Genomic DNA, 27,785 nt, shown 5'->3' with positions numbered 1-27,785 from the left:
AAAGTTATAGTAATGCAATATGTTAAAGTTGTTGTGACATATACTAGTTTCACACTTATTTTCAGTTGAAAAGTGAAATCGTGTTTCTCAAGCTGAATGTAGATCATCTTAAAGAAATGTTCATCCCTTCTCTGTCCATCTTGGTATTACAAAAGTCTTCAGGAAGCCCCCTCTAGTGTCTAAAGGATGCAACGGCTCACTGGCAAAGAATTTGTTAGATGTATGAGAAATTAGTGTCTGGCTCAAAAGAACCACAATGATTTCCAGTATCCATTCTGTATACAAATAGGAAAACTAAAGGTCCAAAGACCAAATGCCTTATGTTTACATGGAAAGTCAATGGCATATCAAATAGTAGAACACAGGTATCCTGTTTCTTTGTCATAGGACATTACTTTGAAAACTTGGATTTGGGCCAAGCAGATAACAGAATAGAAAAATTTCGGCATCTTAAGCGTGTGAGAATTTACAAATCAAAGTTGTATGGAGATGAGGCAATTTTCATTTTTATAAAGAGAAAATTAAAAGGGTTTGCAAAAATGGACAAGGGAGCCATGCAATCAGAACTCAGAGAAAGAAAGATCAGGATGGTGAGGTAAGACTCACTAAATGATTCTTGGAAATTTATTGGGGCATATTGGATATTATATTTAAATAAACATATGTGTTTTATTTTTGCTTTAGTAAATAAGGTCACTAATAAAATTTTTTGCTACAATTTCTTACTAAAACTTACCACTTACCTATCATTCTTTTATTATTAATACTTACCTCAATAGTTTATTGATAGTATTGAACATGAAAATTTGATAACTAGGCAATAAACCTTGATTTTTGTTCTCCACTATAAATATCTATAATTTATTACTAAATTACAATTTTTATAATTTCTTACTAAAATTTACCACTTAGCTATCATTCTTCTTTTCTTATTACCTATACCAATAGTTTATTGATAGTACAAAACATGAACATTTCATAACCTGGCAATAAACCTTGATTTTTGTTCTCCACTATAAATCTTGATCATAAACTGATAACAAGAAGATTATATTAAAAAACTGTTATTATCCCTAAATGGGGTATGAATACTTTTGATGTCTTCAATACCACTTCTCCCACTCTGAATAAGGTCAAGAAAGGTCAAAAGCTTTCTGGAGAAATACTTTGGAAGAACTACCTTTAAAGGCATGAATTGAGACATCCTAGTTGGATTTTTTAAGTGATGTATCTTGCATGCATTTTATTGTTAATAGGTAACTTGTGAAAAACTATTCAACCATCTATTTATAGTCAATATTGAATATGAGACCAGTGTGCTATAGTACTAGTCATGAGCATCATAAATCTTATAGTATTATAAGGAAATCACAAAAGTACAGAAGAGAAGACTTCATGTACCTTTCAGTTGATTCTCTGCCTGTTTTTCACTTAGCAATTGAATGTGATGCTGGAACACTTTTGTGACATATGTATAAAATACACATTGCTGTGTTGTAAAAATATGTGATATGAGTTCCTTTTCCATTTCAGTTTTAGTGCAGAAGGTATGGATTGATATGGTTTGAGTAAAACTTTGATAGACAAAAATTTTTAACAAGTTTGAAAACTGAACACACAGTATAATCACTGAATTTAAAAAGGTGTTAGTCTTTGGTGCATCTATACAATGGAATACTATGCAGCTGTTAGGAAAGATGAAGTCATGAAATTTGCTTATAAGCAGATGGCCATGAGAGTATCATGCTAAGTGAAATGGGTCAGAAAGAGAGGGACATACATAGAATGACTGCACTCATTTATGGAATATAAAATATCAAAGTATGAGACTAACATTCAAGGATAATAGAGATAAGGGCCAGAAAGAATACTCCATGGTTGGAAGCTTGCCTTATGAGCTGAGGGAGAAGGCAGCTGGGATAGATAAGGGATCACTAAATCAATGATGGTTTGAGGGATCTCTCAGGATGGGAGATGTGTGCTGCAAGTAGATAAAGGACCAAATATAATGGCCTCTCATTATCTGTAATCTGTATTGCAAACCACAATACCCATAAATAGAGAGAGAGAGAGAGAGAAAGACAGAGAGAGAGAGAGAATAAGTGGGCAATATTCTGCCATAGAGGCAGGGGGAGGGGTGAATGGAGGAGGGGAGGGATACTGGGGAACATTGGTGGTGAGAAATGTACACTGGTGGAGGGATGGGTGTTCGATCATTGTATGACTGAAACTCAAACATGAAAGTTTTGTAACTGTAGCTCACAGTGATTCAATAAAAATAAATAAATAAATAAATAAAAAGGTGTTTGTGTTGGATGTGCTTGGGAATAACATGGGAGTTGATGAAGAATTCCTGAGCCTGTCTTTCTGATATGTTCAAAAGATGAAATAAACTCCAAAGATTGTCTTGTTTACTCATTGAACCAACTTGTTTCTGTAAAAATTCTGTTTGTGCTTAAGGATAAATTAAAAACAAAGCAATTATTTTATTGACTCCATCTATAACTAATAATTTTATCAAATAGTTGTATATTCCCTTAAATAAAAATTGAAATATTTCTTAGCTTTTTTCTTATTTTCAGTTTTAATCATCATTTTCTTTATATTGGTAATATATAAAAGGTTAAAATATACTTAGAGGGACTGGAGAGATAGCACAGTGGGTAGGGCGTTTGCCTTGCACACGGCTAACCTGGGTTTGATTCCCAGCATCCCATATGGTCCCCAGAGCACCGCCAGGAATAACTCCTGAGTGCAGAGCCAGGAGGAACCCCTGTGCATCGCCGGGTGTGACCCAAAAAAAGCAAAAAAATAAAAATAAAAATAAAATAAAATATACTTAGAATCAATTTTGTTCAGTGTACCATTTTTGGTAATTCTACGAGCTTTGGTTCACCTTATTTTACAAATATCTTTTATTAAAGGGGCAGCACTATTGCACATAGTTTATATAATTTATTATTATTATTTCTGTGCAAAACATAAATAAATACAACTTTGTGAAGTTTAATTCATAATTTTGTATAAATTTATACATGTCCATGCATATTTAAACCAGGCATATAACTAAAAGTAAAATACATGTCTTGTATGCTTGATATTCTGTACATAATTTCCAGTACCAAATAATATCCCTCACCCCTAAATAGCATCTGTAGAAAATTTCTCCTGGCAGACCAGAAGAAATTCCTTGAGTTGCTGCTCCAGTGTATATTGGAATACACTAGAGAATTTAAGTCCAATACTTATTCCTTGCCACAACATCTATAAATATATTTAATTTAATTTATACTGGGACTTAGAGAGATTTAATTATTTTCTCTATAACTATAGAATTATAGTTTTAATTCTATTAAGAGATAGGGATCTGATTTTAGCCACAGTTTGATTTCAATATTAAAACTCTCTATAACCTGTCTTAATTGATTTAATTCAATATCTAGATGAAAGCATATGTTACACCGTCCAGTCCATGAATATAATATATCTTAACAATAAAAAAGATTTGAGTATCATTTTTATGTCACAGAACCCCCTCAAGGAGTCCTTGAGTTTGAATAATCTAACAGATAGTCATGCTTGAGGCAATACTGAAGGGGAAAAAAATAGAAGAAAAAGAAATCTTCTTTGAAAAAGAAGGAATGGGAATCTGAAAAATTTCTCATGTAAAGACAAATAAATTTAGGTAGATGCAATATAATCTATACACAGAAAAAAATGTTATATGAAATAAAAATTGTATTGTTTAGAAATCTGAAGAAATGCTTCAGAAAGCTGTTGCCTGAAAAAGTACTATGATTAGTGCTGCTTCGTGTCTCTAGGATTTTTTTTAAATGGACAGAAGTTGAATTATATCCCATCACTGGTACCTGTTACACAGGTCATTTTGTACGTATGTACCAGGGGCTAAATGTCAAAGAATACACACATCTTTCCAAAAAAATACCTCTTTTGACCAAATCCACTGCTTTTTAATCATTTGTTCTTATTGTAGTTATGTTTACATAAGTGCTTTAAAGTGTTGAATTTATTTAATCACAACGTATTTTTCTGTGAACATCAGCATTTCGCTTCTATAAGAAATATGTTCTATGTTAAACTGTGTTGAATTCAGTATTAACAAGCCAATGATATGGATAGAGTACTCATGTGAGTATCTTGGCCAATTCAATATAAAACTCCTTTTATGCCCACACTCTATACTCAGGTGTCTTTCATGTAAGTGAATAAAATGAACAAATTTCTGAGAAGGAATGGAGGAAGGAAGGAAGGAGAGAAGAAAGGAAGGAGGGGAAAGAGAAAGAGCAAAAGAAAAGTAGAAGTGCAAATTTTTGAGCTATAAAGCAGGAAGGAAGGGAGAAAAAAAGAAAGAAAAAAATTAGAAAGTAGTGGACTAGTCAAAATGCCATAGAGTTAGCTGACTCGTTATTAAATACCATTTTTTTTGTCAAGACCATAACACTTACTTAAAAGAATAAAAGGGTGGTTTGAGTTTCATGCTTGGCTTCTCATATGATCCACAGACTCCCACCTGGATTGATCCTTGAGAATCGAACCAATTTTAACTCTGATCATAGTCAGGTGTGACTCAAAAACAAAAATAAATAAATAAATAAATAAATAAAAGAGAGAAAAAGAGATGGGAGCAATAATACAGTTGGTAGTAGGATATTTGCTGAGCACACAGTGGACCTGGTTAGATCCCCAGCACCACATGTGGTCCCTAAACCCCACCAGGAGTGATCCTTGAGTGCAGAACCAAGAGGAAGTACTGAAGACCACCAGGAGAGAGAGAGAGAGAGAGAGAGAGAGAGAGAGAGAGAGAGAGAGAGAGAGAGAGAGAGAGGGAGGAGGAAGAAAGAGGGAACATATAATACTTCTCATATAAAGTAACAATAATTTTGTATCTCTGGCATACATCAAATTCATTACAATATTAAAATTACCAATTTTCCAAAGTTCAGAAAACAAATTTGATGCCTATGTCTACTGTACTTCTATATGCTTTTAAATACATTGCAGTTCACAGGACAGTCTTAGGGCAAAACTGAGAGATCCTGACTTTTATAGATGGCAGTGTGCATTTTTCTCATTCATGTTCATTTTGAGCCAGGCAGAATTGAATGACACTAGCTCATTTCTACTCAACTCACTTCCAGGCTATAGAACCAGCCTGAGATCCTGTGAGTGTTCCCTTACTTAAGTGTCTGGTTTTGATACTAGCAGGAGACAGACAGCTGGAGCACCTACCTCATACCCTGTGCAGCCTGGTCCTTCATAATATCATAGCTGCCTTACAAATCTGAGTGTTGAAGTGGAATGTGGCTGAGGTAGGAGGTGACAGAGACATAGAGACACAGAGACAGAGATTATTCACTTGCAATGTTCTTTTATACTCTCCGAGGCAGTGACGCTCTCTCTTACACTCTATGCTCTTATTCTCTTATGCCCTATCAAGAAAAGGATAAGAGTTTCTACCCCTTTATGAGATGACATGGTTCTTTCTACGGTCACGACCACGATCCTCCAGTTGTTCATCGATTTGCTCGAGCGGGCCCAGTAATGTCTCCATTGTGAGACTTGTTACTGTGTTTGGCATATCGAATACATCACGGGTAGCTTGCCAGGCTCTGCCGTGCAGGCGAGATACTCTCGGTAGCTTACCGGGCTCTCCGAGAGGGGCAGAGGAATCAAACTCGGGTTGGACATGTTGGCCGCTTGTAAGGCAAACGCCCTACCGCTGTGCTATCGCTCCAGCCCGGTTCTTTCTACACATAAAGAAATTGAAACACAGCCATGTCCATCTTTTTGCAAGTAAAAATCATTTTGTTTAGAGATTCTGAGGAAGGGGAGAGAGAGAGAGAGAGAGAGTGAGATAGAGAGAGAGAGAGAGAGAGAAATGTATTCAAGGGAACTTGTGGCCTTCTCTGGAGAGAGAAAGGAACTCTGCAATAATATGGCACTGTTTATACTATAAATAATTTAACTTGAATAATAATGCTCAAACCAGTGTTCTAATATAGCTAATGTAAATGTATTTTAATTTCAGGATATTATGTAGGCTTTTATCATTGTATTTAGAATAAATTTACATAGATTTAGAGCATCTTTAGGAGCATCAAATACAAAAGACTTTGTTACATGCATGCATATATATATATATATATGCATACAGAGAAGGATACTAAAATGTATTTTAGCATTGTCACTAAGAAAATGAAATGCCAAGATCGAATATTTGAAATATATGACTCTGGTGTATCACTTCCCTAGGAGTGAAGAGTGCTGTATTTGACCCCCAGCACGGACTCACCACCCAACTGTGCTGACCCCAATGCTCGTCAATTCCTCATAGTAGGACCTTGAGACAAAAATACCCTAGGAGTGGCCTTGAGACTCTAAAGTAGCAGAGGTGTGGCTCCTAGGAAACTTTTAGAGCTGCCTGATACTATATAATTATGTAACTTCCTAATAATTCATAAAAGATGAACAGTGATTCATAGCAATATTGACAGAATTTGGAGACAAGTGATTTGTTTTAGCATAAACCTTAATAGGTAGCCTTATACATCTTCATAAAGCCCTTGGTTAAGTATCATCAGATGAGATGATACCCAAGATTCCTTTCTACTTAGAAAAAAATGTGAGTGCATGGATTTAAAATTTTGAAAGTAATATTTACAATCACTAAAAAATAATTTTTTAATTTTTTGTTTGGTTTTCAATGGAAGCTATTTCTGTACTGCCTAGGGACTGGTATTGCTTCAAGTACTTAGGCACTGAAATTTTTAAAAATGCATCCTTTTTAAAAATATTAAGAACTCAACTTATTAGAAGAACACTATTTTATCCAGTATTTTGAGTTTGGAAACAAATCTCACTTTCACTGAGTTAAAACCCTTTAATCACTTCCCAAGGCTCTTGGAATAGAACATTGTGTCTGCATGCTTCGTCTCTACCTGCTTTTCTAAATTCTTTATTCAGAATCTATTTCTGTTTTTTCTATTTTTATGTTTTTTTCTTTTTTCTTTTTTTTTCTTTTTGGGTCACACCTGGCAGTGCACAGGGGTTACTCCTGGCTTTGCACTCAGGAATTACTCCTGCCAGTGTTCAGGGGACCATATGGGATGCTGGGAATCGAATCTGGGTTGGCCGCACGCAAGGCAAATGCGCTCCCCACTGTACTATTGCTCCAGACCCATATGTTCTTTTTAAAAAACATTCCTTTTTACCTACTGGAGCGATATCACAGTGGTAGGGCATTTGCCTTGAGTGCAGCCAGCCCGGCCGAGCCGGGTTCGATTCCCCTGCTCCTCTCCAAGAGCCCCAGCAAGCTACCGAGAGACTCTCGCCCGTGTGGCAAAGCCTGGCAAGCTACCCATAATGTATTCGATATGCCAAACACAGTAACAACAAATCTCAAAATGGAGACATTACTGGACCCGCTCGAGCAAATTGATGAACAACGGGAGGACAACTCTTTTTTAACAAAATAATTAATTAATTATTTTTCTTTACAAAGCTGTTCAATTAACAATGGGAGGACAGTGCTACAGGCTACAAAGCTGTTCATGATTAGATTCCAGTCATACAATGTTCCGACATCCATCCCTCTACCAATGTAATTTCCCAGCACCAGTGACCCTAGTTTCCCTCCCAAATCTCCAAGAAACCCCTTCCCCCTCACCTGTTTATGGCAGGTACCTCTCTTCTCTCTCTTTCCCTTCCTCTCCATTTTAGGTATTATGGTTTGCAATACAGATTCTGAAAGGTTTCCCTTTATCTACCTTTTCAATTCTTACTCTTTCCCTGATTTGTTATTTTTATACACTTCATTGTCTTTCCTACTCTTCCCTTTTCTCCACCTTTTCAACCCTTATCTGTTTTCAAATATTTTATCAGATCTCATTGCTCCAGAAAATTATACCCAGTGTGTAAACTCAAAAAGATGGCAGCAGTCTATCTCTCCCACTGCTTAGTTCGTAGTCCCATGCAGATTCCCCCACCCTGGGGAGGTGGATGGTGATAGGCAGGTGAGGGAAGGAAATGAGGGCCAGGCTGGTTGGTCTTAGTTGCAGTTTATTCCATTCCCATCTCCATTCTCCTCTGATTCTCCTCCTGCTTCTTCCTTCCCCATGCTACTTTATTCTCTTCCTCGATCCCCCTTCATTCTCCTTCTCACTCTGGAATCTGGATCCCCTTTCTCCTTTTCCTTCTGGAGTCTGGATCCTGATTCCCCCAGCCCACTCTTACAGTCTAGTTAAATCCCAAAGCACGAGGGGTTGGGGTAATAATTTCACAGAGGTGTGATCACAATCAATAGGGGCAGAATTCTTTCCCTCAGGGAAAACCGCTTCTAGGACAGACTCTCTCTCAGCAAGATGACCTACCCTAGAACGGAATCCCCTGGGTGTGTTTCTTCTCTCCTTGTCCAACAAACATATAAGCATACATAATATAAATCATTTTGTATGGATACAATAAGAAATACTTAATCTCATAGAATTGCTCTTCTAGGGCTATCTAGATCTCAGACTACAGTGGTCAGGTCAGATAGTCTCTCCTACCCCTAACAGGGTCCTAGGCTCGTCTTTACTTTTGGATCATGACAGCATTTGTCTATGATCAAGCTCTTAACTTATACATAAGAATCGTGGCACTTTGGCCTAGCCCATTTTGATGCCTGCGTAGCTCACCACTTGCCCTGGGTCCATTCAGTCCCTCGTCAGGACCCTGCTTTGGGGATGCTAGGAACTAAGGGCAACTGAGGCTTAAGTCAAGAAAGCAGATGCCCAAGAGTGAATAATATTCAAAGCCAATTAAATCCTAAGTTAGAAAGCATAATATTAACTGTCTTCCTGTTTCTATACAAAAAGGACATTGCATTAAATTAAACTATTCAAAAGACATAAGGAGAGGAGAAAGGCAATATTTTTTTTTATTTATTTATTGAATCACTGTGGGAAAGGTTACAAAGCTTTCAGGTTTAGGTCTCAGTCATGCAAATATCAAACACATTTCCCTTTACCAATACTTATTTTTTACCATGAAGAACCCCAATAAAACCCCACTCCCCACCCCTCCCCGTCCCTGTGAGGCAGATGAATTCTAGTTAACACTCTATCAGCTTTGATTAGATTCATTGTTTCAATAAAAGATTCACCACTATTATTTAGAGTTTACCCCCCCCCCCCAAATCAGACATGCTGAAAAAGCATTGTGAAGTGATTTGCTTTCTACAGCTGGGTTCAAGAATTAAATGTTGGTTTTGGATTTCTGCTATTTTACCTATTGACCCTGGAAGTATTTCTACTGAAAGTCAGATAGTTAAGAAATTGGTTTCTGTGTTCTGGAGTCGTGGCCGTGCTGGAGAGCCGCTCGTGGGGGCAACTGGTGGCCTCGGTAGGGTGTGAAGGGCGGACCGAAACGCCCCCCTTCCCATGAGGTTTTAGTCACCCCCACACTCCTGGCTCATACCTGCTGTCCACAAGGCTCCCATGTGGCCACCATCTTTCTTTCCAGAGAGGAGAGGGCGAATGGGGCAACACCCTTTCCCCTCCGGCAGACTTGATGGCCTGGATCAACGCATAGTCCGTTCACTTTTCTGCTCCAAGCTGCCGGGTTCTGCATTAAGTCCTTGTGCTTCTGGGGCCGTGGCTGTGCTGGAGAGCCGCGTGGGCGACTGGTGACCTCGGTAGGGCATGAAGGAGGGACCAGAACGCCCCCCGACTCATGAGGTTTTAGTCGCCCCCACACCCCCGGCTCATACCTGCTGTCCATAAGGCTCCCATGTGGCCGCCATCTTTCTTTCCAGAGGGAGGAGGGCGGAAGGGAGCAACACCCTTTCCCCTCTGGGCAGAAATGATTGCCTGGATTAACGCATAGTCCTGAGAAAGGCAATATTAACGTACAATACAATTTCAGTGTCCTAGGAGGATCTGACCTTACAAATTAACAGATTCTGATTAGGGGAAAACCTGATTAACTGGTTGGGGAAGAGAGCACAGAGAAGAATTTACAGATAAACACAATGAAATGGAAGTGTCTCAGGAGCACTGTAATAAACCTGAGTTCCTTGTGGCAAGGGAGATAAGACAAAGCAATGTTATCCTACAACTTAGACCCTCAATATGTTCCCAACTTACTTCCTCTGATTAAAAAAGTTAAGAGTATCACTGAACTTTCCTACAAAATACTATCACTTTCCCTTTATCACATTTCCCCCATTTATCAAAGTTTCAATTTACATAATTAATTCTACAACTTTTGCCCCAAGAATATACGCTCCATTGACACAGGTAATGCTATTTGTTGAGTGCTTTATCCTCAGTGCTCAATGTAGCATAAGATGGATGAGGAATTTGGCAATATTTGATGAAATGCTTGTTTCCATTGATTGAATAGCCTCAGATTTCTGACATTAATGGAACTAGTTCAATATATCTTTCTCTTATCTTCTTTTTGTTCGTTTAATTATACATTTTGGGCTGGAGCTATAGCACAGCGGGTAGGGCGTTTACCTTGCATGGGCTGACATGGGTTCAATTCTTCCACCCCTTTCAGAGAGCCTGGCAAGCTACCGGGAGTATCCTGCCCACACAGCAAAGCCTGGCAAGCTCCCCGTGACGTATTCGATATGCCAAAAATAGTAACAACAAGTCTCATGATGGAGACATTACGGGGCCCGCTCAAACAAATCGATAAACAACGGGAGGATCGTGGTCATGACCGTAGAAAGAACCATGTCATCTCATAGAGGGGTAGAGAAACTCTGATCCTTTTCTTGATAGGGTATGAGAGAATAAGAGCATAGAGTGTAAGTGGGAGTGTCACTTCCTCAGAGAGTATAAAAGAACATTGCAAGTGAATAATCTCTGTCTCTGTGTCTCTATGTCTCTGTCACCCCCTACCTCAGCCACATTCCACTTCAACACTCAGATTTGTAAGGCGGCTATTATGAAGGATCAGGCTGCACAGGGTATGAGGTAGGTGCTCCAGCTGTCTGTCTCCTGCTAGTATCAAAACCAGACATTTATGTAAGGGATCACTCATAGGATCTCAGGCTGGTTCTATAGCCTGGAAGTAAGTTGTGTAGAAATGAGCTAGTGTCATTCAATTCTGCCTGGCTCAAAATGAACATGAATGAGAAAAATGCACACTGCCATCTATAAAAGTCAGGATCTCTCAGTTTTGCCCTAAGACTGTCCTGTGAACTGCAATGTATTTTAAAGCATATAGAAGTACAGTAGACATAGGCACCAAATTTGTTTTCTGAACTTTGGAAAATTGGTAATTTTAATATTGTAATGAATTTGATGGTGCCCAATAGAACAAATTGATGAACAGGAGGAGAGTGCAGTGCTACAATTATACATTTTAGGCAAAATAATGTCATATCACTATATTCAAGAAACTCTATTCTTTGTACAGTATAAAATTTCCACCAGAAAGCCAAAGCATCATTGTAAGGAATTTTAATCATATAGTAATACTGAATTATGAATTCTTAGTGAATTCTTAGTACTGGAGAAATTTTTATGTCATGTACTGTTGTTATTAGTATTATATAAAGAGGAAGGTGTTTGTAAGTATCAGTGATCCACTCTCTCTGAGAACCCCTCTAGTGACTAAGAACTCACTACTTACAGCATTCAAATTCTAACTTTCCATAATATTGCATGCTTGAAATATTATTTTGAACTGAAAAGTGAGAATTTGTAATTTTTCATCTAGAACTAGTTACATTTAATCTCTTCAATACAGTTTTTTATTAAAAATTGTCATCACAATTCAATTTTCTTTCTCTCTGTATAAAAGGTCTACATAATTTTGTATATTATGATCTCTTTCTCATGCTCTCAGGCCCCACTAATTCTCTGTAATATTTGTGTTTTGAAATAATGTATTATTTAAGTAACATAGCTGTATTGTTGTACAATATTTATCTCTATATATAGGTTTGTAAGAGTTTTAAAACAATTTTGAGTTTGTGGGGAAGAAAAACATTAAAAACTTCTGTGCATTCACATATCCTCAGCCTGAATTTGAATAAAAGTAGAAATAAGTGGAATACTTGTTTTAATCAATATACTCATATATTATTTAACACTATTGTTAAAGTTGCTTAAATTTAATTTAGTTCAATTTTGTGGGTGACCATACCAGTATTGCTCAGGGAGTATTCCCTGACTCTGGGGGATTCATGTGTAGTGCTGGGAATATGAACCAGAGATTTGAAACACATCTGACTTACCACCTCAGCCCTGTTTCTTTAATCTTAAATATGGCCTTACTCTGCAAAAATATATCACTCTTGATCAGCAGTAAAATTTCATAACTATATTGGTAGCTTTTGTAAATTGGAAGAAAGCAAGTCATGTTTCTTATAAGATGCTGGGAATATACAGAAAGGTGAAATATAATAATCACAGTGTTTTTCTTACAAAACAATAAGCAGCACTAACAAACCAGTAAATTTTCACTTTTTTTAAATATTGAACTCATGATTTTTTTATATAGTTCATGTAATCTAGTAGCAGTATGTTTCTACTTAAAACAAAAGGTCTATGGGGGGAATCAGAGAGATGATACAGTGGGTAAGGTGTTTATCTTTCAAAAAACTGACCTGAATTTGGTCTTCTGTGCTTTACATAGTCCCTTAGGCCACCAGGAAGGATCCCTCAGAACAGAGCCAAGGAGTCCCTATCTCTGTCACTGTCCTCCCGTTATTCATCAATTTGCTGAGCGGGCCCAGTAATGTCTCCACTGTGACACTTGTTACGGCGTTTGGCATATTGAATACACGACGGTAGTTTGCCAGGCTCTGCCATGTGGGTGAGATATTCTTGGTAGCTTGCCAGGCTCTCTAAGAGGGTCAGAGAAATCAAACCCAGGTCGGCCAGGTAGACCACGTGCAAGGCAAACACTGTGCTATGGCTCCAACCCAGGAGTCAGGAATAAGCCCAGAGAAATGCAGGGTGTGGACCCAGATTAAAATCTGAAAATTATCTGTGGACATTCAGTCTTTTCCTGGACACACTCTTATTTATTGAAGGACACTTCTATTACTAGATATTTTTAAAAATTATATTTTGTGATGATATGATAAACCAAGTTGTATATTTTTTCAAATTTATTATTATTAGTTTGGTTTTGGAACCACATTCAACTCTACTCATGGCTTACTCATAACTGTGCTCAGAAATCACTCCTGCCAGGTCTCCTGGAACCATCTGGGTATCAGGATTCGAATCCGGGTGAGCAGCATGCAAAGTAAGTACCCTACCTGCTATACTCTATCTCTGGCCCCAAATTTATTTCTTTTATGCTTGCTGCTTTCAAGAGTATTGACATTTTAAAGTTATTGTAATATATTTTCACTTAGCTAAGTTTTGTATTCAAGTGTAATCATCTGATTTGGGTTGTTAGGCGTTCGAATGAATAAATGCTTATGGCCAAGTTCATGTTGATAAGGACACCAAAACCTCCGACACCTCTTTTGTCACATGTTCCTAGGAACAGTTCTTCTCCAGTGTCAAAAACGGCATGATGTGATTGATGCCTTCTCGGCTGCCATATTGGTGGCTCTTTCAGGGTTAGGGGAATGAGACCCATTGTATTTACTAGTTTTGGCATACCGCATATGCCACGGATAGCTTGCCAGGCTCAGCCTTATGGGCGGAATACTCTCGTAGCTTGCCAGGTTCCCTGAGAGGGATAGAGGCTTTTAGGGAGGCCTCTAATCACCCTTATAGGTGTTCTGATGGTTCAAACCATATTTGAACCCTATCAAATATGGTGCGGCAATCCTGGAAGGTGGGTATTAAGTGCCTTATGATGTGTCCAGAAAGTGTCCTGGAGCGTGGCGGCAGCTGGGTAATGGAGGTAGTGAAGGTAGTAGGGTTCTGCTAGTGAGGTATTTATCTGGTACTGGTAGGGTGGGTCTTCTGTGTGTAATCTCTGGGTCCCTGGCAGTTAGTGGAAGCAGGCATGGCAGGATAGACTGGGGCTCCTGGTTTTAATCCCTTGGTCACCTGTGGTTGGTGGGAGCAGGCAGAGGATCTCTGTTCCCAGGTCCATTGAGCCTGGAGTCCAAGGTCGCAGAGTTCCACTTACCTGGTTCTTTGGGTCTTCACTCGTGTGTAAGTCTTGGCCCGAGCATCCAGAAAGCGGCCTGGAGTGTGACAAAAGTTGGGTAGTGGAGGTAGTGGAGGAAAACCAGGAAAAGCATTCGCAACGACTACCTGTCCTTTGCCAACTACAAGACCAAGATGAATGCCCTCAGATATCCTGATGGATCTATAACATCTTCCAGAAGGGCAATGGAGAAGATTATCCATGACTTCTACTCAAATCTCTTTGCTAGCCACGTCCACCTGTCCACATACTAAATTCCACAGAATGGGTATGTCGTTCCCAACATTCTACCTTCCGAAATCTGACATGCCATTTCGTCAGTAAGGAAACAAACAGCACCTGGACCAGACAAGGTCAGACCAGAACACCTGAAGAACCTGCCATCAGTACTCATCAATACACTGGCTCAGCTCTTCACACGCTACCTGTCTGAATGCAAGTTTCCGTCCCAGTGGAAAACCAGCAGGACTGTACTACTGTACAAGAAGGGGGACATCCATGATGTTGGCAACTATCTCCCCATCTGTCTATTGTCTGTCGTCTATAAGCTGCTCACTTGAGTCATCCTGAATAGGATTGGCAGAACACTAGATGAAGGTCAACCATGCAGGGAAGCCGGGTTCCTCAAAGGATTCAGCATGATTGACCATATCCACATGATAACCAAGTTCATGGGGTTTCTCGGGAGTTCAAGATGCCATTCTGTCTAATGTTCATTGATTTAAAGAAGGCCTTTGATTCTGTTGAGATAGAAGCGGTCATCGAAACTCTAGCCAATCAGGGCATTCAAACTCAATACATTAGGATCCTCCGTGAGCTGTATTCCGGATTCACTACCAGGATCTCACCTTTCTACAGGGAAGTTATCATTGACATAAAGAGAGGGGTTCGTCAGGGTGATATCATTTCACTGAAACTCGTCAGTGCCACCCTCGAGAATGTCATACAATGACTGGAATGGGAAGGAATTGGAGTGAAGATAGACAATATGCAACTACACCATCTCTGCTTTGCTGATGACATCATTCTTATAACACCAAACATCAGCCAAGCAGCACAAATGCTGGCCGACTTTGACCATGACTGTGGAAAGGTCAGACCTCAGCTGAATCTCACAAAGACAATGTTTATGAGAAACGGTCTCGCTCCTGACGTCCCATTCACTCTCAACAGAATGAACATCTCCAAATGCAGCAGTTATGTGTACCTAGGTCGAGAAGTCAACATGACGAATGACCTGGTACCTGAATTGCACAGGAGGAAGAGAGAATCTTGGAATGCCTTCAAAAGCATCAAAGAAATAGCTAAGAGAATGAAGAACCTCCAGCTCCTAGCACATCTCTTCAATTCCACTGTTCTTCCTGCATTAACATACGCCTCAGAGACCTGGACTCTACGAAAACAGGATGAGAATGCTATTCGGGTCTCCCAACGAGGAATCGAAAGAGCTATGCTTTGAGTATCACGCTTCACTCAAATGAGAGAAAGAATCCGGAGTTCCGTTCTCCATCAACGGTCAAGAATCAGGGACTCTGTCTCGTTTGCTAAGGCATTGAAAATCAGATGGGCTGGACACATAAAGAGATTTGGAGAGGACCACTGAACTAGAGTCATTACCCACTGGATTCCACGAGATGTCAAAAGATCGTGTGGCCGCCCACCTACGAGATGGTCAGACTTCTTTGTCAAGACCCTGAACGATCGGTTTGAGACTCTTTGTGTTCCTAGAATGAGCAGACGCCATTGGGCTACACTAGCATGCAACAGGGACGAATGGAGACATTACTGGCGCCCACTCGAGCAAATAGATAAGTAATGGGATGTCAAATGATCATGTGATCAAGTCATCAAATTCTATATGTATTTTTATTCCATATTTATATTTATAAAACATATAATCAGTCCAGAGACTATAGCAGTACAGTGTTTACCTTGCATGCACCTACATGGGTTCAGTTCTGCTTATCATATATCTTGTGGCTACATTTTCTAATAGGAATTACTGAATAGTATAGATTTACTTATGAGGCCACTGATGATATTTTTACCTTTTCAATTTGTAATAATCCTATCATATTTTTCTTAATATAGTGTATTAAAATATAATTAAAATAATAAACAATAGCCTAAGGAGTAAATGAACAAAACTAACAATGAAACAAATAAAATAAATTTTTGCCCAAATAATCTTTGAAATGAAACATTAATCTACATTTTCCAGACCTCCACTTCTATATAGTACTAATCTAGTTAGAGAATCACTGTTTGATTTATCCAAGATCTTTCTCTCTTTTTTAGGCCAATAAATAAATAAATATATATATACACATATATATATATAATTTGTTTTAAAGTCTTTTTTTTTCAATTTTCACTTTCATTGCAAGATTAACAGTTGACTTTCATTTGTATAACTTTAATTTATGTAAAGTAGTCTTTGCTACTGCAAAGTTATTGCATATATGATGATTGCTAGAAGCTTTGCTGACATATGGATATTTGACAAAACTATTCATACCAGGAAGATTGATTTCTGCATAAGATTCTGGAAGGGTGAAATTCAAAAGTGCCTCAAGAAACTAAATGAGTAATGGTTCTCCAGATATGCTAAAAGATGCAAATATTGAAAGCTTCCAGTAAATTCTTTACAATTCTTGTAAATGACCTGTTGAAAACATCAAAATCTTCCAGTAAAATTCTTTGCTGTTCTTGTAAATTACCTGTTACAAGAATTTTCTATAACAGTTATGTTTTTCTTCACCAACATAGGAAAACAAAAATACAATATCTTATTACCTGCGGGATCAAACTATTGAAGCTATAGGTTTAAAAAAAATCTATATTCACAAAGAAAACATAAAAACCGTTCTATTGTCATATATGCCACTTAATTCACCAGTGAGGTAATCAAAGAAAGTGCCCTCCAGGGGTGAAATAAAAGAACATTCCATATGCCAATCTATTTATCACCTTGGGCTGCCTCTGATCACTCTCTACACTTTTCTGTCTGCAGGTTTGGCTTGTGTGCAGGTCAAATTACTTTCTATTTTGTTATATCTGGGCCCTGACAGGAGGTAATACCCTGATACAACAATTGGGCTATTATTAGCCACCTCCCTTTTATTACCTCATCAGGAACAATACAAACAGCAGTTTTTATGGATCTCACTGTTTGTAGAAGAAAAACATCTAGATGAGTGACAATCACCAAAGAAGGAGCATCTCTTTTATGAATACTAATAAGGAATGTCCAAAGAATTTCATTCATCACTTACTAGATTTATTTAAAAATTAGTCATCAAACAAAATATAAAACTATACCTAAGATGTAAAAAGTCAAATGAGTTTTTAAAAGATGTGCTTAATCACACACTAAGAAGTTGAAACGGGTTCCATCAGTTTATGGCTTCACAGAAGCCTTTATTACTGATTTATGTTTACTTATCAATGGCTCTTCACTTTTGAACTTTAGGGGTGCTCTGCCACCATATATCCCCCTACTCCTACTAAGCCTAAGTAGGTAATATTTATGAAATATAAAAATATGAAATATAAAATCCAGGTATTAAAAATATTACTAAACCTTAAAACACCCCCGTGTTAACTCCCATTTTCAATTATTTTTAATAATCCAATGATAGAAGCAGGTATTTTTAAAGGCATAGTCCTCTAGAATAACTATAATACCAGTAATAGCTTCTAATCTTAATTCAAGGTAAATTTTGAATCTGAGACAAAAAGTCATCACCTTTTCAATAAGCCTTACAAGTATGTATTTCTTGTGGATTTAGAAACCATGATAGTGTAGTTACAGTAATTCATTCTCAGATTACAGCAGGAAATTGAATAAGGCTGATTTAGATCCTACCCTATATGTGCAATTATCTATATTAATTCATTTCCATAGGGAAAAATGTATCTGCCAGAGAATCAAATATCTTATTTGTGAACATTTCAAAAACAAAACAAAACTGAAACCTCCTTTTTCTGCTGTTCAGCACAGAAATAATTAAGGTGTTCCCTGTTGTGAACAAGATCATTGGTTCTTAACACCTAGAGTTTTGATATGTTTTCCCATCATCACAGGTCATATTGCAGAGTTACCCTTATCCCTTGTGTATTGAGAGCAAAGAGGGGACTATCCTTTCATGTCACTCACTAAATTTACTTACGTTGAACAACGCAGGCAGTATTGCAAAAGTAACCTTGACACTTGGAAAAGAAGGGACCCCCAAATCTGAATAACACTTTTGAATAAATGGTTTGTAAAGGGGACTAAAGCGTCAACCAAGTTTGGCACCAATCTTTTCTTCCACTCCGTTCTCTAGTTTGGACAAGAACACTTAATGAACATTTGCTGTGAGCAAATTTGTTGTGAGCCACAGTGTTGTGGCTGATAAGTACAACATGAAGCAAAATAAAGACTACACTGGTTGACAGCAGGGACCAAACAAGCTAGATTAAAATCGGTCCAGAGCAGGGACAGAGCCAGCTAGAAAAAAATAAGTGTTTTGAAATTCCTCATCATCCCCATATTAGTTCAATTAGACTTTTGTAACAAAATCCACAGACAGGGAAATGACATAAATATATTTTCTAGAAATCCAAGATTCAGATGTCAGCAGGGTTATTAATTTGTCGCAGTTGTCTCTCTACTGTGATGTAGCGGCCTTCTCCCTTTGTCCTCACCTGACTTATTGGCTGTGCTACTACCTGTTGTTTCTTTCCCTCACCTGTTTTATTGGGTAAGAGCCTCAGTTTAGATTGTGATCATTCAAACCTCTTTCTAAGCTCTATCTCCAAACAGTGCCCTTGAGTGCTAAATGTTCACTATACACATTTCGGGCAGGGTGAGGGGTAGGCGCAGACATTTCAGTTCTTAGTGATGCCCATATAATGTTCAATAGAGAGAAATCAAGAAGAGAGAAGGTAACAATCAAATTCAAAGGTGAGCAACAAAATTGATGTGTGGTAGCCGGTCACAAAAAAGACTCAGATTTGAGTCTCCAGCTTCTAATTGTGTTAATTTTAGCCATTTTCTGCTCTAACTTGACTACTTCAACTGCTCTAGCCTTGCAAGGAGGTAACCATACCCACACCCTTCGTGGTCATCACCAGTGAAAGCGAGTGATGGCTCTAGTGATTGTTGATTTTTGAAGATAGGGCTACTTCTTTTTCTCTCTAGATACAACAGCACAGGGATTGGGAGAATTAAGTGTAAGATAAAAGATGACTAAAATAAGCCACATAAATTGGAAGTAGTAACACCAATGTTCCATAGTAGTTTTGAAGATGAAGATGGGCATAGGGAGGCCATTGTCGCAGCTTTATAATTACAGCTTAATTCATTCTTTATTATGGGCATTTTACCTGTCAGGTACTGTTTCAAATAATTTCCGATGAGCAGTGAACCTCTATGGTAACATTCACCTTCTAGAATGGTCACTGCTGCATGGAACACTCACTTCTACCGTGAGGTGAAACACACACACACACACACACACACACACACACACACGTATGTCAATCAGTTCCTTATGACAAAAAGCAAGCTGAAAACTCCCGGGTCTTTAGGATGCAGGCTTGCCCGATTTGGGGTTTTCATCCCCCCATCTCTGCCGCCAGAGCCCACTGGTCCTCCAGCCCAAGCGGGGTCTCCCTGTCTGCCCAGCCCCGCAGCGCAGCGCCCGGTCAGTGGGCGGCGGGTGGGCACCGGGCGCTGGTTTTGAAGCTGCGCTGAGCTCCCTCCCGGAGGCGGAGCGCTGGGTCCCGGTGCAGCTAGAGCCGCGACTGTGCCAGTGACTGTGGCGGCGACCCAAGACACCTAGGGCGTCAGCTGAGTGCCCTCAGATTAGAACTCGCCTCCCCTAGCTCCGCCCCCGAGGCCCATTTAAAGCTCCCACAGAGGGGGCTCCGTGTCCGCAGCATCTCCTTCCACTGCAAGATGGTAAGTGAGAAGGAAACTGGCTTAAGCTAGTCCACGGGCGAAAGTTGGGGGTTCTGGCAGCCAGTGCAATTTGCCTTAAAGTTCTGTCCACCTCTTAGTTACCTGCCAGTAGTCTTCTCTGCATCTCTTCTCTCTCTCTCTCTCTCTCTCTCTCTCTCTCTCCTCTTTCTCCCTCTCTCCCCCCTCCTCCTCCTACTTGCGTCCTTCTCCTTCACCCTCTTCTTCCTCCCCACTCTCTTCCTCTCTTCCTCTTCTCTCTCCTCCTCTCTCTTCTCTTACCTTCTCCAACTCCCTCTCTTCCTCTTCCCATTCCTTCTCTATTTGTCTGTGGTCTATGATCCTATATTCCTTTATGTTATTTCTCCTCTGGACTTTCTACAAACTTTCTCTCCCTTACACCTGCAATCACTTCTCATGCCACCTCTTCCTCTAGAATGCACATATTTGCAAATACTTGGACTTCAACTCGTCCTGCGGTGTTTGGGGTTTGTTTTCTTCTCAGGTGTCAATTGCATAATAGCTCAGCTCTGATTCCAATAATAGCCTCAGAGAAAAAGCCTGCAAACATGCTTTTAGAATAAAAGAAAATAGCACTTGCTAAACTTTTGGCTGAATTTCTTTGGTCTGCATTGCCCAAGCTGGTCTTGATTCAGAACTGGACTTTTTCAAAATTTAACTTTCCGGAACATTAACAAAGTATGACTTAATTGAATTAACTCCCCCTCCTCCTCCTCCCTTCTTATTTGTTTTCTCTCTGTTTATGTTATGCCTGAGAAAGTCCTCAAGTCAACATAAGATGTATAGTGGTCAAAAAGAGTTTGTCTAAAGCTGGACTTTGCTGAAATGAATTGCTTTTACCTGATTAAACATTGACAAATAATTAGGAATGGCCTGTTGTACAAATTAACCCAGGAAGACTGCATACCTGTGCCTGCCTGGATATTTGGATAGATTGCGTGTTTGAGGTTTGAGGATTGGGGGCAGGAGGTTATTCACTGATTCAGAACACAGTGGAGAATACGTGCCAGGCAGTTAGTGGAGGCAAGATAACTTTAGAAGGGCATTGAGACCTAGTGTTGTCGAGAGACAGAGCTTCCTGTATTTGCAGACAAGCTTAGTTTAGCCTAGATTATACTTCTTTACCCTCTTGCATTTGAAATTAAGAAACTTTCCGATTTTACTTAGCTATTTCTAAAAATAAATATATGCATGCTTTCAAATTATATATGTATGCATATGTATATATTTGTAATTCAAATCACTTGTGATCCAACAGCATTTTATTTTATTTTTTGTTTTTTTTATTGAATCACTGTGAATAAACCCTTACCCAATAGCATTTTAAACCAGAGAAAAGAAAGGAGGAATCAGAAAAATTTATAATTAAGAACTAAAATAAGGTTTAACTACGTGTCATGTTCTGTGTATTTAGCATGCTGGACTCTTTGAAGGTGCTCAGTATCTTTCAAGGTTCTTAGAAATAAAATGACAAAATTTGGTAAGAAGAGCCAAATAGTCCTTATGTCTTTGAATCACTAAATAGAATTCCTCTCATTTGCTTAGTAGCCTGTTAGATGATTGATATTTGCAACAGAGAGAACTCCTGGACATATACAAATGATGTCCACCTATTTCTCCAATGGCCTAAAGAAAGTTATCTGGTCAACCAAGGATCTAATTTCTTTTAATAATTATATTTACACTATCCTCAAAGTAATCTGGATCTGTACTTACTGCCTATATGGTTTTGCTTTTTTTTTTTTTAATTCATTGAATGTATTTCTGGACCTTTCTTCCAATTCTTTTCCTCGCAAATTCCTATCATCCCATCTCTTTCCTGCTCCCCAACACCTCATACTGAAATTCACAGAATACCATTCTGCCTTGCCAAGACCAGTACTTTGTAGGAGGCCAGAACTGTAATTGCCCGTATTCCACTACAACGTCAGATTCTAGTGTTGATGTTTCCACGGAGACTTGGGTCTCTTTCTGGGCTGCTGGTCTCCAGGACGACGGGGAGCCCCAACAGGCACCACAGACACAGGGTAAGTACTGCTCTCCTCTTCTCTTGGTAGACCTGGAGCACTTTGCTGACACCCACAGTTGCAGATCACCATGGGAAGGGGCCCTGTAAATAAGGGAGCACAAAATAGGAAAACCAAAGACTCCCACATTTTACAACCCAAGCAGGGTCTCTTATTAAGCAAAGTGTGGAAATTAGGAAGAAAATAAGTAACGGAAGGATTCTTCTCAAGCAATAAGATCATTTGCTTCTTGGACAATTTGGATTTTTCCCTTACATCTAAGATTTCTTAGCTTTTTCTAATTTGCAAAGGGATTTTAGGTTTAGTGTTATAAACAATACTACCAGAATGCCTGTTGGATGTTTTTTTGTTGAAATTTAGGAAAATTTCCTTGGTTCTGAGAGCAAATCATAATCTTTTATTTAATAGAATAAGTTCTATTAACATTGTCTTTTCTAGTATAAGTGAAAATATATTTCCCTTTTCTCAAAGAAATCCGGTTTTCAAAGAATATATAACACGGATGGGAAATTACTTATTAATTTGTGGGTCTTAGTAAAAATAATGTTTATAAATATTAAAGAAACTTTTAATCAATACTTAAGGTTCTGGAAAAACTCTAAGATACCTCAGAGTTAAATATGTTTACTCTTAGTTCTGTAAAAGAATACACATTCATATGTCAGGAAGTTGTCTAATTTTAGTTTTCTACAGTAATACTAGAGAAAAAATCCCTATGAATGTAGAACCAAATTGTGCATAAAATTTTATAACTATAACCTTACATTCCATTCCATGTAAATCCAATCACTTCAATAATATTTCAATTTAACTTAGAGGACAAGAATAAGAATTCCATTTGTTGAGAAAAAAAGCAAAGCTGGGCCAGAATATTAGTACAGAAGGTAGGGAGTTCCGTAGTATAAGGGCTTTTGCCTTGCATGCAGCCAACCTGGGTTTGATCCCTGGCTTCTTTTATGATCTCCCAAGAACTGCCGAGAGTAATTCTTTAGTGCAGAAGCTGAAGTAAGCCCTGAGAATTGCCGAGTGTGACACCAAAGCCCCTCCTCCCCCCAAAAAGTAAAAATCAATTTAGTATTCCCATGCATAGTTTTTATAACTTGCTGTCAAATAAGAAAAAGAAAACCTTGTGAAGGATAATAAAAGAGGAGCAATAGCACAGCGGGTAGGGCGTTTGCCTTGCAAGCAGCCAATATGGCTGACCTGGGTTCGATTCCTCCGCCCCTCTCGGAGAGCCTGGCAAGCTACTGAGAGTATCTCATCCTCACGGCAAAGCCTGGCAAGCTACCCATGACATATTCGATATGCCAAACACAGTAACAATTGTCACAATGGAGACGTTACTGGGCCCGCTCGAGCAAATCTATGAACAACAGGAGGACAGTGACAGTGACAGAGTTACAAACAGCATCTGAAATACATGTGTTTGATGGATAGTGTCAAGACTCTTTAATGGTCTTCAGAGTATCAAGGTTCATATTATTTTAAAATAAAAAGAGCTACCGCTGGAATTCTGAGTAAAATTTCGCCATCAGATTCAATTGAAAGACAAGACAGGCAGAGACTGTTATCTGCTGAAAATGTAGCATCACAAAGTAGTAGTTGACTCAAGGAGATGAACATTATTTAGTGCTGAATTAGAAAAAAAAGATTTATGTTAAAAATGTTTTCAGGCAGGAGCGATAGCACAGCGGTAGGGCGTTTGCCAAGCTGGGTTCAATTTCTCTGCCCCTCTCAGAAAGCCCGGTAAGCTACCAAGACTATTTCTCCTGCACGGCAAACCCTGGCAAGCTACCTGTGACGTATTTGATATGTCAAACACAGTAACAACAAGTCTCACAATGGAGACGTTAGTGGGTCCACTCGAGCAAATCAATGAACAATGGGAGGACAGTGCTACAAGTGCAGTTAAGAATGCTTTTAATAGTAGAAGATGAGTCAGTAAATATCAGAATGAATTAATAATGTACATGGCCACCAGTAAATTTTGCTCCCATTAAGATATACACTATGAGTTCAGAGTAGATTTCGTACATTTAAATTCATTTTAATGCCACGTTGTCATATAGTTTATGAATAGTTGTCTTTCACAATGAGCATGTCTCTTCTGTGATCTTTAATTTTTCCCTCTGTATGAAAAAAAAATCAATATATCGAAAGGTAATATTGTTCAACTTTCTACAATCTCTTAGTGAATGCTTTATTGCAAACAAACTGCAAGTGTGTTTTCTCAAATATCCATTTGGTGTCTTTATACAGAAGCATCCAATGAGTCAAATTTCCCTGTTCCTAATTCCTGTCCATGGGAAGATGCTCAGCTTTCCTCTCAGCTCTATAGAAACAAACAGGTATTATCAGAACTCTGAGACCTACAGTGTACTGTGTACTTCGATCTTACTATGTTGGCCTTTGTATCACCTGGGATCTTTTATCTTGTTCAATTCAAATGTCTTTAAGGATCAAATCAGAGCGGGCAAATGCATGATCATAATTAGATAATGTCAATAGGGGACTGGGAATGTGGAAGCACAGCTAAAACACTCTATGTAGACCTGTGATCAAGCCCTAACCTAACACATTTGAATGGTGTGACTTCTCATTTTCTTCTAAAAAAATTGGAATATATGTTGTATATCTCACAGTAGTGTTAGAAATGTTGAATGATGAGTAAATATCACTTTTCTCCAGCAAATAAATACCAGATCTTAGATTAGTGGTTCATAATTATGGATCTAATGAGTACAATAATATATTTAATCTGTATACATAGCACTAAACAAAGGATGATGACTATGAAAGGTTTTACAAAGATGTCTTCAATTTTTACTCTTCGCTGTGTTCCAGAGAAAGTCATTGAATTTAGTGGCATTAGAAACAGATTGACTTGAATTTCAAGAAAGTCAACCCACTTATTTTAGATTTTTTTATTTGGAAAACATGGCAAGAAAGACGTTCAGCAATATAATACCTTCAAGTGCTTTACAATGAATAAAAATATTCAGATCACAAAACTAATCAGGAGGTAGATGGGTATAGATTGAGATTAGTACTCTAAAATGGGGGTACTGTGAGTTTTAATTCACAATGCAAAGAAAAATGCAATCATGTTTAAGCATATTAAAGATCAGTGGCTTTATTGAAAGCTTACAAAAATCAATATAGTAGTGCAGTCTTCACCATTGTCTATTTTTCTTTGCAGCTCCAAGATACTCTAGTACAGAAGGAAGAAGAACTTGCTAGATTATATGAAGAGAACAATCATCTCAGACAATACCTGAATTCTGCTTTAGTTAAATGTCTTGAAGAAAAGGCCAAGGTATGTAACTATTTTTATGAGGACAAAGAAGCAATACTAGACTATTTTGGCTGATCTCCTTAATTAAATGTACTAATGAACTCCCTTAATATCTACTGATAAAATCACTAGCTACTTCAGAAGACAATGTAGCACTTCTTAGAAAATTTATTAATTTCTCTGGCATATTTAATCAATATTTTAACCATATGTTACAAGGGGAAGTTTCTTAAGATTTAAAAACTGAGGGAATTTCTGGGACAATGGAGATTAGTCAAAAGACACAGTTAGACAGATGGCCAAGAGTGTGGGAATCATAGTTGAAGATAATATCTTCTTTTAATGATTTTTTTGACCTTAGGTAAAACACCTCTTTACGGCCTCAATCACTTTCATCTGTAAATGAAGGGGTTCTCTTCAGTTTTTAAAAACCGTGTACCCCACTATACAGTGTTATATATGTGGCTGGGCTCAGATCTCTTAAATGGTCGTTGTATGTTTAATTATACAACCTTTAAAAAAAAGGATATATTTAGGATATAGATAAATTCAAGCAAAACGATTTCAACTATTGTAAAGTGATCACCATAGTAAGTCTAATTAAATACAGTATTTTAAAGAGCATTTTTTTTTTACACTTTAAAAGTAATCTGTCGCTGGAGCCTGAGTAGAGATAGTGCAGTGGGTGAAATGCTTGACTTGCATGTGGCTGACCCAGGCTCAATCTCCTTATTCCCCAATCCCCACCAGGAATTATCCCTGAGTGCAGAGCCAGGAGTGAGTCCTGAGCACCATCAGGTGTGACCAAATAAATAAATAAATGTATTCTTTTACTAATGTAAACAGATTTCCCATGATCTCTTTTTATCCTTCTTTTGTGCTTTGGCTCTTATATTTTTTATTATATATTTGCCATTCTGTTATTATTGTTTCTATCTTCAATCTTTACTTCTAGCTAGGCTGTACTATTTGATATTGTTTCACCTAAGTTTATGATACTCTTTTTATTATCACCAAATATGATGGATCAGAGAAGAAAGATACTCTATTATATTCCTCTATAATTCAGTTTTGCTAGAATAAAAAGGAGCACAAAACACAGATATTATACAGGAGTCTAAAATCTAGCTACTTAAAATAAAAGCTATTAAATTGATGAGATTAACTAAGCAATATTTTTCTTGTACCAATTTATCATATTATGTGGAGAAAAATAAAAGCCAGTGAAATGGGAAAAAGCATTATGACATGGTACTTCAATGAGTGGTTTAGTTTAGTAGTTTCAGATGTTTTGAGTTCACACCTAGGCAGTCTTACTCTTAGTCAGTCACTAATATATCTATTTCTCAGTTTCTTCATAAAAGGAGATTTTGATAACATTTATATAAAATTTGGTCATGTAATGTAACCAGTATTCAATGCAATGTTTTTATTGTGATTATAAATGTTATTCTTCATAATTGAAATGTTAAAAACATTTATTTCCTCATTCCACCTTTTAAATGTCTAAATAAACATATGAAATAGGATTCTAGTGTGTAACTAGTAATCAATTTTATTTTAGAAATATAATTCAAATCACTTAAATTGTGTGAAAATAGAGTCTAATCACGTTTTCTTGAAAATGAAGACTTATTAGCCAGTATTAAAGAGAGATATAATACATAACAGTCAAGAAAAAATCTTGGTTGATTATCCTGTATGTCTTCAAATATTACTTCATCAGAAATTGCTGTCATCAGATGAGTTCTCCAAAGCATGTGGAAAATTCAGGAAGGGGAAGAGGAAAACCAAAGAACAAAGATATTTTCCTCCTGAGATTCCCCATCACAAAAATGCTAAGAGAAACCTTTCTAGTGAACTTGCTAACTGTGAAGAACAAACTGGGCCCCCTGTGGACCCCGGGCCCCCTGTGGACCCCTGGGTCCTTCAAACACTTGGGTTAAAAGACTTCAACACCATTGACGACACCTTGTCAGCTAACTACAGTGCCTTTTCCTCTCATCCCAGAAGAATCACCAGCATGTTCCCCCAGTTTCCAGATGATGTACTTGATAATGAAAATTTCCCCAGAGAGAATCTGCCAGGTGACTATGGCGGCGAGGAGACAACCCCTTTAGATAGCACTGCCCAGAACATGGATGTTCACTTCCTTTCTCAACTTCCAACCCCCACAGAAGGGTTGCAAACTCCTCCTTGCTACACTTCTGATGTGTCACCTAATAAGACAGAGGTGGCTTTTTCCACATCCCTAAGCCCTCACTGTAATGTGAAAACTCATTCCTTTCACCAGGGACAAGCCTTTGTCTGTAGAGATGAGGAAGGAGGCTGGAAGTTTACTTGGGTCCCCAAGCAGACTTAG

The 27,785-nt window shown here is 38.2% G+C and overlaps 1 protein-coding gene across 1 annotated transcript; it reads left to right on the top strand.

Annotated features, from left to right (window-relative positions):
• Positions 1 to 539: 539 nt before the first annotated feature.
• Positions 540 to 27,785, top strand: GMNC (geminin coiled-coil domain containing). Its single transcript, XM_056122038.1, has 6 exons — positions 540 to 595; positions 20,008 to 20,083; positions 21,954 to 22,128; positions 24,388 to 24,476; positions 25,328 to 25,444; positions 27,150 to 27,785. Exons 1-6 carry the CDS (start codon positions 540 to 542, stop codon positions 27,783 to 27,785), a joined length of 1,149 nt encoding a protein of 382 aa, XP_055978013.1.

The sequence above is a fragment of the Sorex fumeus genome, unplaced genomic scaffold (assembly GCF_029834395.1).
Source record: "Sorex fumeus unplaced genomic scaffold, SorFum_2.1 ptg000044l, whole genome shotgun sequence".
NCBI classification, from domain to species: domain Eukaryota; kingdom Metazoa; phylum Chordata; class Mammalia; order Eulipotyphla; family Soricidae; genus Sorex; species Sorex fumeus.
This window is presented reverse-complemented; position numbering and strand designations above follow the sequence as displayed.